At 38.2% G+C, this 19,130-nt stretch overlaps 1 protein-coding gene across 1 annotated transcript in view; it reads right to left on the bottom strand.

Annotated features, from left to right (window-relative positions):
• ALDH1A2 (aldehyde dehydrogenase 1 family member A2) overlaps positions 1–19,130 on the bottom strand; it is a 96,143-nt gene that overhangs the window by 24,637 nt on the left and 52,376 nt on the right. Inside the window, exons 5-7 of the mRNA XM_072808809.1 lie at positions 15,320–15,381; positions 13,183–13,311; positions 12,941–13,054 (exon numbers count right to left, since the gene is read on the bottom strand). Coding sequence (XP_072664910.1) covers positions 12,941–13,054; positions 13,183–13,311; positions 15,320–15,381 — 305 coding nt within the window. The remainder of the gene's footprint in view (positions 1–12,940; positions 13,055–13,182; positions 13,312–15,319; positions 15,382–19,130) is intronic.

Genomic DNA, 19,130 nt, shown 5'->3' on the forward strand with positions numbered 1-19,130 from the left:
AGGAGGGCCAGCTTCCAAAAGTAAAAAATGTGCAATGGAAACACCACATAAAATCAACTACCTATAGATCATGCACATAAATGCATAAGTGATAGGATTCTAGAAATAAGAGGAAAGGATCTCCAACTGATATACCAAAATCACCTGTAAACTATTTTAATAAGCGTTTTTTAAAAAAATGATGAGAACTGACTTTCAATTATGCCACATTAGGTATGTTATGTTGATCTGCCTCATGATAAGGTTTGGACTGATTATTACCTAATTTCAAAAACGGTTAAGGATAACTAATATATACAATGCGTGATTTCAACTCACAGCCCAGAAGAATCAGTTATAAGCCAGTAATGGGATCTTCTGCAGATGTTGTCTAGTTGAATGCTCACAACCACTTCATAAACTAAGGAGTCACTCCCCATTTCACAGAAAATAAACTCAGAAAGTTAACTTATAATCAGGTGGAATTTGGCATTAATTATGTATTTATGAAATAAATTTATAGCAAAATGTTTTCAAATGGGCTTCTGTAATTTTAAAAAAACTTTAAAAGAATGTGGTGCATAGTCAAAAGTTCCCAACCTCTCTCTCTCTCACAGTCTATATATACATATTTAAAACACTCTGTTGAGATAACACTATACATTTATCAGAATGGCCAAAATTAGAAAGACCAACCATACCAAATGCTGGAGAAGAGGTAGGGAAGTTGGAAACCTTACACATTGCTGGGAGGAATGTAAGATGATACGATTACTTTGGAAAATAGTTTGGCAGTTTCTTAATCTACCTTACGATCCAGCGATTCCATTTCTAGGTATTTAACCCAAGACTAACAGAAATATATATATATATACACACACACACACACACACAGATGCACAAACACTTGCACATGAAATGGTCATAGGAACTTTTACTGACAGTAATTCCAAACTAGAAGCGACTTAAATGTCCACCAACAGATGACTGGATAAACAAATTGTGATATATCCATAAAATGGAACTCACTGGAACTCATGCAACTCAGCAACAAGAAGGAATGAATTACTAAGATACACAACAAAGATGGATTTTAACATTACTGTGTAAGCAAGAACAGTTAGAAGAGTACATACAGTGTGTTTCTAGTTATACGAAATTAAAAAAACACAAACAAGCTGCAGTCGTAAAAAAGCAGATCAGTGCCTAGGAATGGGAAGGGGGGTGAAGGGAGAGAGGAGATCACAAAGGGCCAGCAGAAAACTTCCCAAGGTGATGGAGGTGTCTGCTCTCTGAACGGTGGTGAGGGTTCCACGGGTAAATACATACATTAAGACGTATCAAATTGTACATTTATGTGTAATTTACTGTGTATCAATTACACCCCAATAAAGCTGTCAATAAAGATACATTAAACAATGGAATACACATTACTTTATTAGACACAACAAATAGATGTGTTTATTTGGACTTTGTGGTCTGTTGATAGGGGAAATTATATTTAATTTACCTGACTATATATGACCTGGTAGCTTTGTGTTTTTTTTTGTTTTTGTTTTTTAATTCATGAGAGACATAGAGAGAGAGGCAGAGACCTAGGCAGAGGGAGAAGCAGGCTCCTTGTGGGGAGCCTGATGTGGGACTCAATCCCAGGACCCTGGGATCACGTCTGGAGCCAAAGGGAGACGCTCAACCACTGAGCCACCCAGCATTGCCCCGGATGGTTTTAATGAAAACCATCCAGTATTAAAGTCAAATGCGGTAGGTATAAGTCAAATGTTAAGATAATTTAAGCTTGACAGGGAGAAAGAAGTGATGGGGGGAAAAAAAAACAGGAAAGCCAAAGGTGCTGAAGAGAAAGAACAGATTAAAGGGCAAAAGAAGCAATTATGATTAGAACTAGAAAGAGGCAACATTTGAGATAATCAGTCTCAGTAAGAATGAAGCACCACACTTACTACAGAAGTAGACCAGTTCTCATTCACCTGCACAGAAGACATAACAAAACCACTGTGCTAGGGGTCAAGGGGCAGATAATGGAGAGGAGGGCACACAACCGAAAGGCATGGCCCATGCCGTGGTGCAAGCAGTCTGGGAAGGCTGGAGAAAGGGGAAGGGGCAGGGCCAGGTCAGGAACCGACTTGTCTGTTACCTGGAGGAGTTCGGACATCCACTCTGCAGTGAGAAGCAGAAGTCTAAAGCTCAAAAAAGAGGGTAATAACTACAGTGAACTACTTTAAGGAAATATCCTAAATGACGTACTGTGTTGACTCCCTCACTGGATTATCTCATATTGACAAATTAAAAATTAAAATGAGCCAGTTAAGTTACTATAGGTGAAAAATTTTTTTTACTGATGGTCTTCTGGGAAGGAAGAGTTGGAATGGGAAATGGTGGTTTATTCCCAAGTTCAGAAACCAAGAGTTATGACTGAAATGAACCTTATACCTTCCCTTAGGAATAGCGCTTTTATGCAGGTTAAGGGCTAAGGCAACAAAGATGGCTTGTAAGAAGAAAATCTGAGCAGCTAAGCCTGGAGTGTAAAATTTTCTATGAATTCACCAGCTGATTCTCTGGGCTCCCTTGAACGGCCTCTGCAGGGGGCACACAACGGTGCCACAGCCTTGGAGCTATGCTAAGTCTAGAGAACCTTCTGAGAAACAGGCCTGAAGCACAAAGAAACTACCAAAGAGAGGGAGGAGAAAGCTCACGAAGAACTCAGGTGACCTTCCAGAGTGTCCGTTCTATGCTCTGTGAGCCAGGGAAGGCCCAAGGTCATTTGTAAAACAAGAAGTGATTAAGGGCATTTAGCACTGCCTGGCATACAGGAGGAGTCCAAATGTCTACTGGATGAAAAAGGACTCAGAGTCTCAAAGTCCTCTCTCTGTGGCGGCTGGCAAGTCCGTCTGGGCCTTTCGGGGCTCTGGGGCTGCTCCAGCACATGCGGAGCAGGAAGGAGACATACGTCATTAGCTGTACACAGACTGAGAAGTGGCAAAGGAGTTGCTACAGTTCTTGTTCAAGAGGTGCAGCTTATGGAAATAAGGAAAGAGCCTTGGCACTTTACAGTTGCACTGCATGAGTTACAGCTCCTTCTGAGAAATATAACCACTGCAGAACTCTGCCCCCGTGACAACGAGCTCCCCTGTGTTCGGTCAGCGTTTTCCCTGATTGCCAATACTGCATAGGTTTGTAGTATGTGTGAGCTTTTGGAAAAGTCTGTCAACTTCTAAATAAAACATAGGCCCTTTTTGCTGTTTCTCTTTTGAGAAATTATGAAGGGTAGAGGGAATGCTTGGGAAGTCCTTGTTGTACTAAATTGATTTTGAATTCATTTTTTTCCCCCTTCTGGCACTGAGAAGAGCTAGTATCCCTGTGATGAAGTTACAGACAGCGGACGTTGTGAGTGGCAGCTGTCCATTCGCATAGATGTTTTCTTTGGCACAGGTTAACAAACTCAAGACTTGTAGTTGTTTTCTTAAATGGGCCTAGGAACATGTCCTGGGGTATGACTCAACTAGTCCAATTATGTATCAACTAGTGATTCCTGAAAGTTAATGAACATAAGAATCACTAGAAAAGCTTATTCAAATGAGAATTCCTGGACCTTATTTCCTAGTGTTTTGACTTAGAGGCTCCTAGGTGGTGATGCCTAGGAATCTGCATTTAAACAAGCCCCTCTGCCCTCTGCGAGTCTCCCCCCTCCAGTCCCTGTAGGTGAGAGAGTCCCTGAAAAATTATTGGAAAACATGGTAACCACTTTACACTTTGCCACAAAGAAATTCTCCCTGGTTCGGGATTTGGTTCTGGCAAATACAGGCTGTGGGAGTGGCCCCTGCTCTAGGCCACAGTGGAATCATACACAAGTTCCTTAATAAGTACCAAGTGTCCTCTTCTAGCAGGCTCTCTAAATCGAGTACACTATTCCAGTTAAAAGGAAAAAAGGATTCAAAATCAATTAATCCAAGCGAGTACCTAGGTGATCTTTCAAAAAAGTAAAATAGAACAGCAAAAACAAAGACACCCCCACATTTATTAGAGGACAAAAATATTTGTAAACTATTTATAAAAGCCATAAGACAAACAAATGGAAAGTAAAACTGCTAGAGGACAGCAGGAATTAGGAGTTATTCATAGCCTCTCTTAATAGATGAAGAAATGAGAGGTCCGAAAGACTAAATAATTTGCCAAAGGTCACACAGCAGGTCCCAGGTTGGCTGAATCCAGCCCCCTTCTATTCTCCCCCCACTTCCTCAAGCATAAATTATTCTATAAATTTCATTTGAAAATTAATAGAAAACAATGATAGCTAATATTTACTGCTGCTTTACTAAGAGAACCAGGCCCTCGTCTTAAACATGTTACATTAGCTTATTATAGCTTCAAAATCCATGGATTAGAATTAGATACCTTCATCCCTTATCTACAGATAGGCATCTGAGGGCTGGAAGGATAAAATAATAACACGTACTGTGAACAAATCACACCACCATTCTAGAGGTTTAAATTATATCTAGTTTTTTTCAGAGGGATCTGACATAGCTTATTTAAACTTGATTTCTTTTAGTATGACTTGAAGACTGTGCTTGGAATTTCTTACTGAAAACGTGATTTCCTCTTTTTTTTTTCCAGCCCTCTCCATTTTTTTGTTTTTGTTTTTAAAGGGGCAAAATGTGGTGTTGTGATGCAGTGCTCTTTCAAGCTTTCATTTAGCAAAAGGAATACTTTATTTTCCTTTAAGAGGCTCTCAATAAAGGATTGAAAGAAATTAACTTAAGTTTAATGACATTAAAGCTCTAAAATTCCCAAACTTATGTGAGATTCTTTGAGGAGGTCAGGTCTTTGTTATCATCAGACTGATTGGATTGATTACTAAAGGTTTGGCTCAGTGACTAACTTTGGTTATGATAAGCCACTGGATAGCTTTGCAGATGAAGATTAACCCGGCCTGAAAATAGGGGAGGGTGATATAATCCAAGGAAAAGAAAGTTGATTTATGAAAAATAAGTGTAGGATAAAACCTAATTTTCTACCTAACTTTGGCCCATTTCTGTGTCCTCTGAATATTAAATATTTCCACTAGAACAATAAGATTCTGTTGTAGCCGTCACTGAACTTCTGCTGTCCAGTGTTGGTTCACTCTATCAAGTGTTTGGGGTGCTAGAAAATTAAACGCACCAATCCCTCAAGATGTCTCGTGTGTCAGGATTTAGGTTCTTAGGACCAGGTTTGTTTTTTTTTCCTCCCACCCCTATGAGGCTTCTCACTTCCAGAAGAGACTGTTAAGGATACACACTGATGTAATATAAAATCTACAGCACTCAAGTTTAAATGCCTGTTAGAAGTAGAGCTGTCTGAAATGACAGAAAAATGAAAACTACATTTGCTTTTGAGAGGCAAATACTGAAACCTCATCTTCCATTTCACATCCCAGCAAAACACGTTATCGAGCTTTTGAAAGTGCTGGTCCTTAATATCAGGCTTGGGAAATGATTCTAAGAATTGAATGGTTGCCAGTACTTGTTGATTATCTGCTAGTGTCCAGCAACACATCACTCACAAGGGTCCCAAAAGTGGGGGTTACTTTCCTCCAAGGCCTTTTTGTCCATTGGTCCCAAGAGCACTACCATTTCATTTTCCTCAGAGAAGAGGAAGATAGGCCTACACTTTCCCAGCTGTGAATATGAACAACTGTGGAATTAAGAGGTAGAATTGTCTTTTTCTTAAATATTATCTTTGAATGAGGTAGCTTTTCATTTAAACTTGAATATCTTGAACTACTGATATAGTGATAGTGTTTTATGGTGGAAGATGGGGTGAGTGTAGCATAATCATTACCCTTTAGCTCTGAGATTAAGCTTTTTTCCCCCCTCAAATTCAGTCCTTCCTCCTTTACAGAGCTAGTGGATATTTATGATGCCTGTTAACTACACATCAGATACTACCTGAAGTGATGAGAATGTCTAAGATAGGCTCCAAAGAGAATGCCACCGCAAGAATCTGCATATGTGGCCAAGAAGTAAATACGTTTATAACCTCACTGACTATGATATATCCAATTTGAGGCAATGAGGACAAGAAGAAACTGTGAGGATAAGTGATCTCCCTAAAATATGAAGAAAGAAATCAAAGAACAGTTTCAAAATTAATCAAAAGATGCCACAGAAGCTTCTGCTTCTGTTCATAATGGATTAATGACAATGGACTTGTCTTCCCACTATAAACAACTAGAAAAGTATATAAAACCGCTGTCTTCAAACTGGCCAGCAGGCAGTTTGGGACTGTGATCATATAGGTGAGAGAAACGAGTAAGGGAAGACTTCTCCACCAAAAGACTTTCTCGACTGCAGCATGGGATGGGGAGAGCAAGTAGAACAGGGTGGTCTCACTAAACTGATGAAAAAGATCAGAGTTTAGTGGCTAAAAGGTGAGGGGCTTAGTACCGGAGGGAGAGAATGAGGTCTAAAAATCGATTGCTAAGCTAGGAATACATAGGGTGAGACTCCAGGAAACTGGATAAAGAACCAAGACCAGGTCATCTGTATGCTGATAATTCCTGGAGCTCATATAGGGCTGGGTGACATGTGAGTTTGGACCAACCAGAGTGGAAAGACCTTGTTAAACACTGGAGCACTCAGCAGAAGCTCCAGGAGGAACTTATCTTCGTTATCTTAGTAAATTTTATTTTAATTTTTGGAAAAGATTTTATTTATTCATGAGAGACACAGAGAGAAAGCAGAGACATAGGAAGAGGAAGAAACAGGCAGAAAGCCCAATGTGGGATTTGATCCCAGAACTCTGGAATCACACCCTAACCCGAAGGCAGACATTCAACTGCTGAGCCTCCCAGGCGTCCCAGTAAATTGCAATATTCAGTAAAAAATAAACTAGTCCCAACAAAGCTTAAAATTTAGTGTCAAAAGGGTCAAGCTGTCTACAAGTGACTTAACCATTTGTTAAACACAAACAAACCCAGCACTCTTTAAATAAAGACAACATAATCCACATGGTAACAATCCTTCCCAAAATTAACAGACATGAAAACAAACTACATATATATATATATATATATATATATAGAAAAAATACATATATATTTGAAAACTATATATACATTTGAAAACATAGTGTTCAAAGTTTTCCAAATTTGATGAAAACTATAAATTTACAGATCCAGCTATAAACTCTTAGATCCAAAAATTTTCAATGAACCTCAATTAAAGGGAAAAAACAAAGAAAACTACACCGAAGCATATAAAACTCAAATTATTTAAAACTAGTGAAAAGAGAATATCTTAAAAGCATCCAGAGAAAAAATACTACATGTGGTAAAAACAAAGATAATGACTGCTAAGTTCTCATCAGAAACAGTACAAGCCAGAAAACAGAATGGTATTTTTATAGTGTTGAGAGCAAAATAAAACAAAAACTGTCAAATCAGAATTCTATATTCAGAAAAAAATCTTTAAAAAAAAGAAAACAAAATACATTTTCAGACAAAAGCCAAGAGAAGTTGCTGCTAACAAGCTGCACTCTAAATGTTAAAGAAAGATGGTAATGCAGGGAAATTCGTATTTGGAAAGACACCTGGGTCTACAACCAACAAAAGAAGAAGGACAGAAATGGCAAGTTTGTGAGTAAATGTAAAATAATTTTGTTTTCTCACTTTAAATTTTCTTAAAAGATAGCTGACTTGCCAGAAAGGGTACACAGCATATATAGTAGTAAATTACAGGGCAACAGGATAAAGGATGGGATGAAAAATAGAATTCTCTTGTACAGCCACTATATTATATATGAAGTAATCACCATATTTAATGATAGACTATGATTAACATGCATATTGTAATTACTAAAAGCAAACACTTTAGAAAGAAGTAAACCTAATAATCCAAAATAGAAGATAAAATGGAGTACTCACTTCACCCAAAAGAAGGTAGAAAAAGGAGGAAAAGAGGAACAAAAAAACAGATGGGACAAGTAGAAAACAAAAACCAGGATGGGAGATTTACATCCAACCACATCAGTAATTCTTTAATATTAAACGACAATAAAAAAAAAACACAGGAGAGTACGTATTGCATTACTCCATTTATATAAAATTCTAGAATGGGCAAAAATACAAAAAGGATCAGTGGTTGCCTGGGGCCAAGGATACTACCCATAAAGAGGCATGAAACATCTTTTTAGGGTATGGAAATGTTCTGTATCTTTATTTGGGCAATGATTATATGAATAATTTTGTGTACATCTGGTGTTAGGCATTTTATTGTATGTGCTTTATACTTCAATGAAGTCTTTTAAAAAGTTGGAAAAAAATCTTAAAGACAAGAGATGGCAAGACAGAGATTTGAACCCAAGCATCCCGGAAACAAGTACTTATGGTCTTACTGATTCACTATGCTACTTTTTTGTTTTTAAGATTTCATTTATTTATTTGAGAGAGAGAACATGAGAAAGAGGAGGGGAGGAGAGGGGGGAAGAGAGAGAAGCAGGGAGCTCGATCCCAGGAACCTGGGATCATGACCTGAGCCAAAGGCAGATGCTTAACCAACTGAGCCACCGAGGTGCCCCTCTCTATGCCACTTCTTATCTAGCCTGAAAGATTGGGTCATCCATCGATGTTACTTGCCAATACATGATATTGTGACTTTAACAATCTACATGACTGACATGTAAAATGAAAAGATTTGCATGGTGCTCCTAGAAGAGAAGTAAGTCTTGTACAGAAAGCATGCAACCTCAATTTAGTAGATAGGTAACACCAGTCAACATTCCAATGAGAGTTTTTAGGGAGAAGGCAAAGAAATTCAATTTGAAATTTTATCTGAAAGAATGGGCAAGAATAGCTAAGAGGTTTTGAAAAAACAAGAGGGTATCTTGTCTGCTATACGGCAACATATTTTTTTAAGATTTATTTGGGGGGGCAGGGGGAAAGAGAGTTGAAGGTGGGGCCGGATCCCAAGACCCTGAGGTCATGACCTGAGCCAAAATCAAGAGTTGGACACTTAACCAACTGAACCACCCAGGAGCCCCTATTGCAACATCTTTTAAAACCTAGTAATTAAAGCAATCTGGTACTAGTGAAAGAACAGACAAATAAAATTTTGAGTCCTAAAACAGAAACATGTATATGTAGAAATTTATCATATAATGTTACTGTTGTATTCAAATTAGCTGCAAAAGGATAGGTTGTTTAATAAATGGTGTTGGAGTAACTGATACTCAGTTATAAAAAATAAACTTAGTCAAAATCACTGATCAGCAGGGAAATACAAATCAAACTACAACGAGATATCACTTCACACCTGTCTAAATGGCTAAAATCAACAACGCAGGAAACAACAGGTGTTGGGAAGGATGCAGAGAAAGGGGAACATTTCTGCACTGTTGAGGAAGCAAACTGGTGAAGCCACTCTGAAAAACAGTATGAAGGTTCCTCAAAAGGTTAAAAATAGAACTACCCTACAACCCAGGATTTTCACTACTAGGTATTTACCCAAAGAATAAAAAAATACTGATTTGAAGGGAAACATGCACCCCGATGTTTATAGTAGCATTATCTACAATAGTCAAACTATGGAAACAGCCCTAACATCCATCAATTGATGAATGGATAAAGATGTGGTGTATATATACAATGGAATATTACTCAGCCATAAAAGAATGAAATCTTGCCATTTATAATGATGTGGATAGATCTAGAGAGTATAATGCTAAGTGAAATAAGTCAGTCAAAGACAAATACCATATGATTTCACTCATGTGTGGAATTTAAGAAACAGAACAAATGAGCAAAGGGAAAAGAGACAGAGAAAGAGAGAGAGAGGCAAACCAAGAAACAAACTCTTAACTGTAGATGACACACTGATGGTTACTGGGGTGGGGGTGGGGGTAGGGGTAGGGGTAGGGGTGGGATGGGTGGAATAGGTGATAGGTGATGGGGATTAAGGAGTGCACTTGTGATGAGGACTGGGTATGGTATGGAAGTGTTGTATCACTACATTGTACAATCTGAAGTATTACAGTGTATGTTAACTGGAATTTAAATGAAAACTTATAAAAATAAAAAATAAATTTAGGTCTCACCTTTCATTACACAAGCAAATAAACTCCAACCAGATTAAAGAATTAAACAAAACAAAACTATAAAGATACTGAAAGAAAATGTTAAGTACCATCTGTATCATCTTAAAAGGATTTCTTTAAGGATGACAGGAAACCCAGAAGCCATGAAAAGAATAAAAGAAAAGACTACACACAAATTTAAAACTTGTGCATGGCAAATAATTCTATTTTTGAAAAGTTAAAAAGCAAAGAACTGAGAGTATTTGCAAATCCTACAAGGAACACAGAATTAGCATACTTAATACATAATGAGATTTTATAAATGAAACCATCACTCTAATGCATTCTTGGTTATAAGCAAATTAAAACATAAACATTCTTTTATTTCACAATTCCATTTCTAAACTGTATCTAGCAGAATGTCTAATATGTATGAAAAAAAATTTATCTTAGATCTCCAAAGATTTTCATTTCAGGGATCTGTGTGATAGCGAAAAAAAGTGAAAAAAAGCCTCCTAAAACCCTGAAGTGTATATTAGTAAGGATTAATTGAACTATGATGATACACTGACGCAAGAGTATGCCACTCAGCTCTTAAAATGAATGAAGGAGATCTGTAATTACTGCATATAAGCTGCTATATCTCATTTTATATATTACGATCTCGTATTATTAAAGAAATATTATACAGTAGAAAGCCCTAAACTGACTCAATCTGGACCACTGACTGGTTAATTAATTAATTAATTAATTAATTTTTGAGAGAGAGAGAGTACGTCTGCGTGAGCATGCAAGCATGCAAATGCAAGGAGGGGCAGAAAGAGAGGGAGAGAGAAAATCTTACGCAGACTCCATGTCCAGCATGGAGCCAGACATGGGGCTCGATCTCACCACCCTGAGATCATGATCTTAGCCACAATCAAGATTCGGATGCTTCACCGGCTGAATCACCCAGATGCCCCATGACTGGTTAATTTTTAAAAAGGTTAAAGCAGGGAAAGGTCTTTAGATATTTCATTTTAATTTAAAAAATATGTACGTTCATTCTCTAGTCTTTGGATATGGAACCAAGGACTTTTCTTTAATTATGGGTTTACCTTTCCTTTCTGATGAAACTATACCCCTAAAACACTGTTTAGGATTTCTGGTTTCAGTTTCTTTAAAGTGGATCGAAGACTTAAAAATATTTGCAAAGCAAGCCAGGTGCACATTCTATCTAGCTTTATATTTTCCCCCAACTTTTTATAATTGTCTTGCCCACTCCTAGTTGATTGCAGTTTTTAAGGCATCTAGCCCTTAGCAAATCTTTTCAAAGCACCGGACTTAGCTTAAATAGGAACTCTAATTTCCTTTCACGTCCACAATTTTGGTTTATATATTTCATTAAAACTGCAAATTACTGTAACAAGTACAACTAGAATATGAGGTTTGGAAACAAGGTTAACTCTTTATAAACCTAAAACTCAAGAATCTCTAACTATAAATTAACAGGTTTATTAACCAATCTCTCAGGAAAATTTTTAACATGAGTCAATTTAACCAAGTATCATTCAATGCATCCGCTGATAGAGTCAAGCCCCTATGCCTGTGCTGTTCAGTGTGGTAGTCACTAGCCACATGTGGCTCAGAGCACCCACAAAGGGGCTAGTGTGCATTGAGATGTGCTGTAAATGTAAAATACATGCCAGAAACAGAATGCAAAATACTGTGACAGTGACTTTTTATATTGATCATAAGTGGAAATGATAATACTTTGGAAATACTGGATTAAATAAAATATTTTGTTATAATTAATTTCACTTGTTTTAAACTTTTTTCATGGGGCCAATAGCAAATTTTAAATTACAAATGTTACTGTCATTGTATTTCTGTTAGGCAGCACTGTTCCAGATCTGCACGCATCTTTTGTTGAATGGGGATGTCATCTGTGAAGTTCTACTTGAAACAATCAATCAGACCTTCTTTCTTATCATCTCTGTTACCTGAACCAAGACATTTAGAGTAACATTTTGTAATAAATCTTTCTAAGCACAAACTATGGCCCTCGAGCCGAATTTAGCCTACTGCCTCTTTTAGTATGGTCTGCAAACTAAAAACAGTTTTTGTGTTTTTTAAATGGTTGGGGGCAGGCGGGGAAGAATCAAAAGAAGATTATTATTTTGGGATGTGTAAAAATTATATGATATTCAAATTTCAGTATCTATAAATACAGCTTTCTGGGCCTGAGGTCATGCTCAGCTTGGCCATCACCTATGACTGCTGCTTCAAGCTTTACGAGGGCAGAGTGAGTAGTCCCAACAGAAACCACATTACCTGCAAGGTCTCTAATAGTTGCTATCCGGCCTTTTACTGGAAATGTTTGCTGACTCCTGTGCTCTTCACCATCCCTTACGGCTCAGGGGCATAGATGCCAACCGCATCTACAGGTTTGGTGAAATAGTGAAGAGAAAGAGCACTGTGTTTCCATTTTAATCTCTACTGGAGATTCGTTTGGACTTCCAGTTTCTTAACCTGCTTCTGCCATTAATGTCCTTGACTCAGAAAAGTGTTTAGAGTCTCAGCTTCTGGGATAGATTTTGTTTGTGTGCTTCTTTTTGCCTCTGAGAAGTGTTCTTTTCCTTTGAAATATAACAGGGTGTTTTTGTGTTTTCTGGGACAGGTTTTACACAGATGGCATCACGAAAAAGGCCCCAAGAGCCGCACCATCGGAAGGTCAATGCACAGCTTTACTTTGCCACTCTCAGGTCTTCCAGCAAGTACCCCCACCACCCTTTGAGGGCTTGGACACTCCCTGCCCTTTTGGTGTCCCGCCTATAGGTAACACATAACGTCTTCTTTCAAACCCTCTCATTTGCAGGACTGTCCCTCAACCCATGGCTTCTCAGCTACCTACCTCAGTTGACCCTGTGAACGCAATCTTGTCGATGCCAATGTGAGAAGCTATGGCTGCCCCAGCCGTTGGCCCGTATCCTGGCAAAATATTGATGACTCCCGGCGGAAAGCCAGCCTAACAAAACAGAATCGGAGGAAATGTGGCCTGTGAGAGCTGAGGAAGCACATTAAATCGGATATGCTCCAGTAGAGGCCCCAACTACGAGGGGAGTGGGAGCCACTCCTAAAGTCGGCTTCTCTTACCTCTTTGATGAGGGCTCCCATGTAGAGCGCGCTGAGTGGTGTTTGTTCTGCTGGTTTAATAACTACTGTATTGCCACAGCAAAGAGCGGGAGCAATTTTCCAAGCAAACATCAGCAGGGGGAAGTTCCACTGAAAGGAAAAAAAACTCAAGGTTGATAAATGAAAAAATATTCCTCTACGACTGCGTTTTCAAGCTGTGACTGCTCGGATTTCTCAGACTGGTCCTCAACATAAATCTTGTCCCACCACAAAGTATAGATGTTTGGGTATTTTAATGACTTCATTAAGAAGAGAATAGGAGTGACCTTGAAAATCTCTCCTTTTCTCTCTGTTCAGCAAATTACTATAGCCCAACGACCCACCAAAGGAAATCTCATGGTGAAAAGGGAGTCTTTGTTTTTTCTTTGTTTTTGTTTGGTTTTTCACTGTTATCGTTTTATAGGTTTTTTAAAATGAGACTTTGGTTCCCGTAAGTTCTTGTGTATGAAAGCTTTTTTCTTGCATTTGTGATTTTATATCAGGAATTTCAGACTGGGTGCGGAAGAGCTAGAAAAGAAAACTGGCTGTTAAGTCAACGTGCACTTCAAGGTGGTGCCTTTTCTTTAGATACAGGTATTGTCACAAAGCATGCAAGGACAGAAAAGAAGCCCTATTGACTGGTGAGTATGCAAAACTGCTCATTTGTCTTCTTTCCCTTGCAAAATAAACTAATGGGAGGCGGAGAACTACATGCCAGTATCTGAATTGGAGACCTCAAACAGTTTAAACTGCTTTTTTAAGAAGGATATTAAGCTTGTATTGTCATAAGCACAGGGATGAACCTCAGTACTATCAGGTGTCATTGATAATTTCATTAAGAAAGAAAACAGAAATCCTGGTCCCCTGGCTTCAGCCCTTGACCACAATGTGTTTCTGCCTGAAGCATCTCAGCTGCCACCCTTGAAAGATTCTCACTGGCCCTGGCAAGCTTGCAAAAATATACAAGTGTCTTGCCTTCACCAAACACCCAATTTCTTTTCCCCTTAGTTGTTTATAAACTTGGGAGTCCACAGTGATGTTTTAATTCCATCTACAGTATATAAATCTTGGAGTGCGGTAATTGAGCTGGAGCTGGCTGACAAGCGGCTCTTGTCCTGTCAGAGAAAGCTGAAGCTCCGAGAGCCTGGAGAAGGGCGAGAAGAGCAGGTTTGAGTGCCCGCAATTAAGGTGACAGACCTCACCCATGTCCTGATCCACGTGGGATTTCCCTGGGTGGTTTAGGAGCCGCAGACCTTAAACCAACCTCTCATTTTCTGTTTCATTCTCTAATCAAATCCACAGAAACCTGCAGCTTGTGGAACTCTTAAAAAAAAATACTAAAACCTCTCAAAAATCTTTGCCCCCCCTCCCCCAAGCCAAAGATTACTTTCTTCTATATTTTGGAAAGAGAAGACTTCTTGTCTCTACTGTAAGCGTTTAATTTGAGCCTCCCCTGAAATCCTTGCCAGAATGATTAGCTAGTACTGTTGGAAGATTCGATGATGTTTTATACAGTGCCAAGGCTGTGTATGAGAGAGAGGGGAAAAAAAAGACAATGTTTAATGTTCCAATCCAAACACTAAGCACTACATCTATTTCCCTTTACAAGACATACAACAGCCCGGCATGGTTTCAATTATGACCGTGACGTTAATTGTACTGCTGTGTCTTCTGTAGAGTCTTCTATCTAGATTCTTGTGAAAAGAAACAGTGGGAAAGAATGGGATTAAAAGACCATATAAAACAATATGCCTGGAAAGATGGTGAGTCATAGTCCTAAAAAATAAACAAGCAAATATAACAAAGCATTAATTTTCCATAAGCAGAATGAACATCCATAACCAAGGGCAGGTTATTAATACACTGGGCTTTGCTTTGCTTATTTTAATCATGAGAATTCCACGGCTTGAGAACTCAACTCCTGGTAACGGAGCCGAAAACCTATTAACCTGTTCAAATAAGCATTTGCGGGGAGGCTGTTAAAGATATGTCAACAACATGAGCTCAGTTTTTTCCCCCAGTAATGGAAAGCATACCTCGCTGAGGTCCATGTTTTATGTGTCTTTAAGAGAATTGGTTCAAATGAAAATAAATAGGAGGCGTGAGGAGATTCACTCACCGGAATGATCTGTCCACACACTCCAATGGGTTCATGTCTGGTAAAGGTAAAATAATCTCCATCTGAAAGAAAGGAGCATGGTCACTACCAGAGAAGTTGGGTTAGAAGAAAAATATGTAGAGGGAGAATTTGGGTGGTGATGAAAAAAATCATAAATAAAGTTGAGAAAACATCCTACTCAACCGTGAAGGAAAGTCGTAGAAGAGCTTATCACGTGGCACAGGGTGTTTCCAGCTATGGCTTCTGGACACCCAGACTACTGATGAAGGTGCCTCAAAGGTGAAATGAAGGACAAGTTGATGACCCTAGAAGCAGTCTTCCAGGGACGTGGGGGCAGGGGACAGGTGATGGGAGTAGAGGGGCAGGGAACCAGAACATGGTAAATACTAAATTTTATGTCAAGTATTAAAAGGATACCTAAAGGTGAAACAGTTATTTAAAAGGTACCTCAAAAAATTTAAAAAAATAAATAAAAGGTACCTCAACATTTTAAATAACTTTCTGAAGTAATAAAAAAAAATCTAAGTAAAATGCTACTGGGTAAATTTTAAATGGGAGTCAACTAGAAAAGGTGAGTAGTAAAAGAAAGATTTTTTAAATAATTGAATCCAGGCATCAGAACACACTTTCTGGGCACTGGGGGGGGGGGGGGGGAACACAGATATGTCCAGGCCTTTTTCAAGAAGGCAAAAGTCTATCTCAAAAAAGATTCTTTCAAAAACCCAAAGACTCCACCCTCAAATTAGTCATGGAAATGAGGACGATTTAATAACCTTACTTTCACTAGAGGAGCAATTGGAATAATTACCCAGGAAATCCAAACCAAATTTTTCTTTAGGAAAATGCCATTATGTTTATGTGAATTATTTTATTTTTAAATTTGTTTATATATGTATTATTTATTGAAACAGTCTATTGTTAATGAATATTTAGATTATTTCCAGTCTTTTGCTAGTATGAACACTGCTGCAATGAACTATTTCATCTTTATGTACATGTACACATGTGTTTGATCAATTCCTTGAGGTGGAATTGCTGAAAGCAAGCATATGTTCATATTAAACAGTAATAAATCTTTTGACTTGACCTCCCTAGATGTTGTATCAACTTGTACAGCCATCAATGATGCCTAATAGATTCTGTGTCAAACACTATTATTTTTTCATTTATTTAAATTTTGTTAGTGAACATATAGTGCAATTCTGGTTTCTGGAGTAGAATTCAATGATTCATCACTTCCATACAACACCCAGCGCTCATCCCCACAAGTGTCCTCTTCAATACTCATTCCCCACCTACCTTCCTCCATCAACCCTGAGTTTGTTCTCTGTCATTAAGAGTCACTTATGGCTTGTTTCCCTCTCTTCTTTCTTTTCCTCCTTCCCATAGGTTCATGTTTTCTTTCTCAAATTCGACATTTGAGTGAGATCATATGGTATTTGTCTTTCTCTGAGCATAATATACTCTAGTATATTATTTCTTATTTCACTTAGCATAATATACTCTAGCTCCATCCACATAGTTGCACATGGCAAGATTTTATTCTTTTTGATGGCTGGATAATATTTCATTCATACACACATCTTAGCTGAATTTAGCATAAGACACTTCAATGTCAGTACTGGACAAAGTGTTTGTTTTTCCCTCAACCTCCAACCCTTTGGCCACTTCACTCATATTTGTTTTCTGTCTCAAAAGCTGTCCTGCAGGGAAAGTGAAGACCGTCAGTTAATTCTCCTGAAGAACATTAATATTCAAGATGAGGATGAAGTAGGGACAGGAGGAGTGTGTCGGTTGGGGGAAGAGAAAGGAAGTGATTGTTTATCCTTGTCTCTCAACACGACTAAACCACTCCTATTTATCACACAGAACTGTTTTAATTAAATTCAATACTAGGCATTTTAAAATAATGAAAGGTCTCTCTCTCTCTCTCTCTCTCTCTCTCTCCTGGAATTCTTCCCAGAATTCACAGAATTCAGAATATCTGTTGCGGTGCATCTTTTCAAAGAACCTTTATTTTCCCCTTCACATACAAGTATATGTAGCATACTTTTATTTCTCCCTCAGGCTTTAAAAAAATATAAATGTGATCGTATTATTCACAGTCTTCTATATTTTTTCTCACCTTTTTTTCATATATGGCTTACACATTTTTTAAATTGCTGAATGCTATTCTACTGGCTCAATAAATACTTGTACTACTATAAACTGTCCTGAGGGACAGAGATTGCTTTCAGTTTAGGCTATTATAAATAATGTTTTAAACATGATCATTTTACATTATCTTTGCATATCTGGGGAATTTCATGGTCAAAGTGTATATGTACGTGCATTTCACATTTTGATAACTACTGCCAAATTATCCTTCAGAAAAGTTACACAATTTATAATTCCAACAACAAAGTATTTTTTCCTATCCTTTGACACTGGGGCTTTTCTTTTCTTTTTTAAAGATTTTATTTATTCATGAGAGACACAGAGAGAGAGAAGCAGAGACATAGGCAGAGGGAGAAGCAATCTTCCTGTGGGGAGTCTGGTGTGGGACTCGATCCAAGGACCCTGGGATCACAACCTGAGCCAAAGGCAGATGCTCAACCACTGAGCCACCCAGGCGTCCCAACACTGGGGCTTTTCAAACATTTTAATTTCAGTAAACGTGACAGGTGGAAAATGACACCTTGTTTTGAGTTTCATGAGAGATACATGGCATGAGTATCTTCTCATGTTTGCTGGCCATTTGCAATTATTTTCTTCAGATTTATATCTTTTGTCTTTTTTCTATAGGGTTATTCAAATTTCTAGTCATTTGAGGAACTCTACGTATATATATTAAGGAAATCAGGTCTTTGTAATATGTATGTATGAGGTTTTTTCCTAATTTGTGCATATTTTGTTTTATGGCATTGCTTTAAATGGAAGAAATTAGGGAACAACTGTTGGGTGGGAATTATTTTAGCCCATATCTCCATTTAAACAAAAAACCCAAATGTGGAAACTGTCCATAGAATTACAATAAGAAGTCTGAGTAATACTTTAAAAATCAAATCAAGGGATGCCTGGGTGGCTCAGTGGTTGAGTTTCTGCCTTCAGCTCAGGACATGATCCTGGGGTCCTGGGATCGAGTCCCACATTGGGATCCTTACAGGGAGCCTGCTTCTCTCTCTATGTCTCTGCCTCTCTCTCTGTGTCTCTCATGAATAATTAAAATATTTTAAAAAAATCAAATCAACTATCTTAGCTTTGTTCTTTATAAGTCACTACGCTTTTTCAATTTACAATCTCTGGAGAATTTTTTTTAATTTTAATATCAGTATCTTTTACTGCTTCACTTTTCTGTATGTGTGTGAGATATAAATGTGATATCAGGCTATTCTTGGAAGATTTTTCAAAAGGAACAATAATCCTGATCAAGAGGCTAGATGGTTTCATTTACATGGAAATTCTTCCCAACTAAACTGTAACTTGGCTATGGCGCCGGCTCCGGATGGATAATCACAGACGACAGAACCAGAGTATAATGGCAAGAAGGGGAGCAAATGGGCTGAGAAAAAGATGGGAATCTGAACTGAAGAACACCACAGGCATTCCCTGTGGCAGCACACGTGGGAACTGAAGCAGTTCAGGTGAAGCATGTCCCCCTCCAACCCCTGTATATTCTAAGAGCTGAATAATTTAGTTGTATCACTTGCATCATTTTGAAAGTTGCTGAAGAAATGAAAGAGAAAACAAATATAGGTGAAATCTGACAAAGCTGACCTTGTAAGGAATTGAACCTGACTCCATAGTTGTGTCTCAAGAGAAACTGAACTAT

Source organism: Canis lupus, chromosome 32 (genome assembly GCF_048164855.1).
Source record: "Canis lupus baileyi chromosome 32, mCanLup2.hap1, whole genome shotgun sequence".
NCBI lineage: Eukaryota > Metazoa > Chordata > Mammalia > Carnivora > Canidae > Canis > Canis lupus.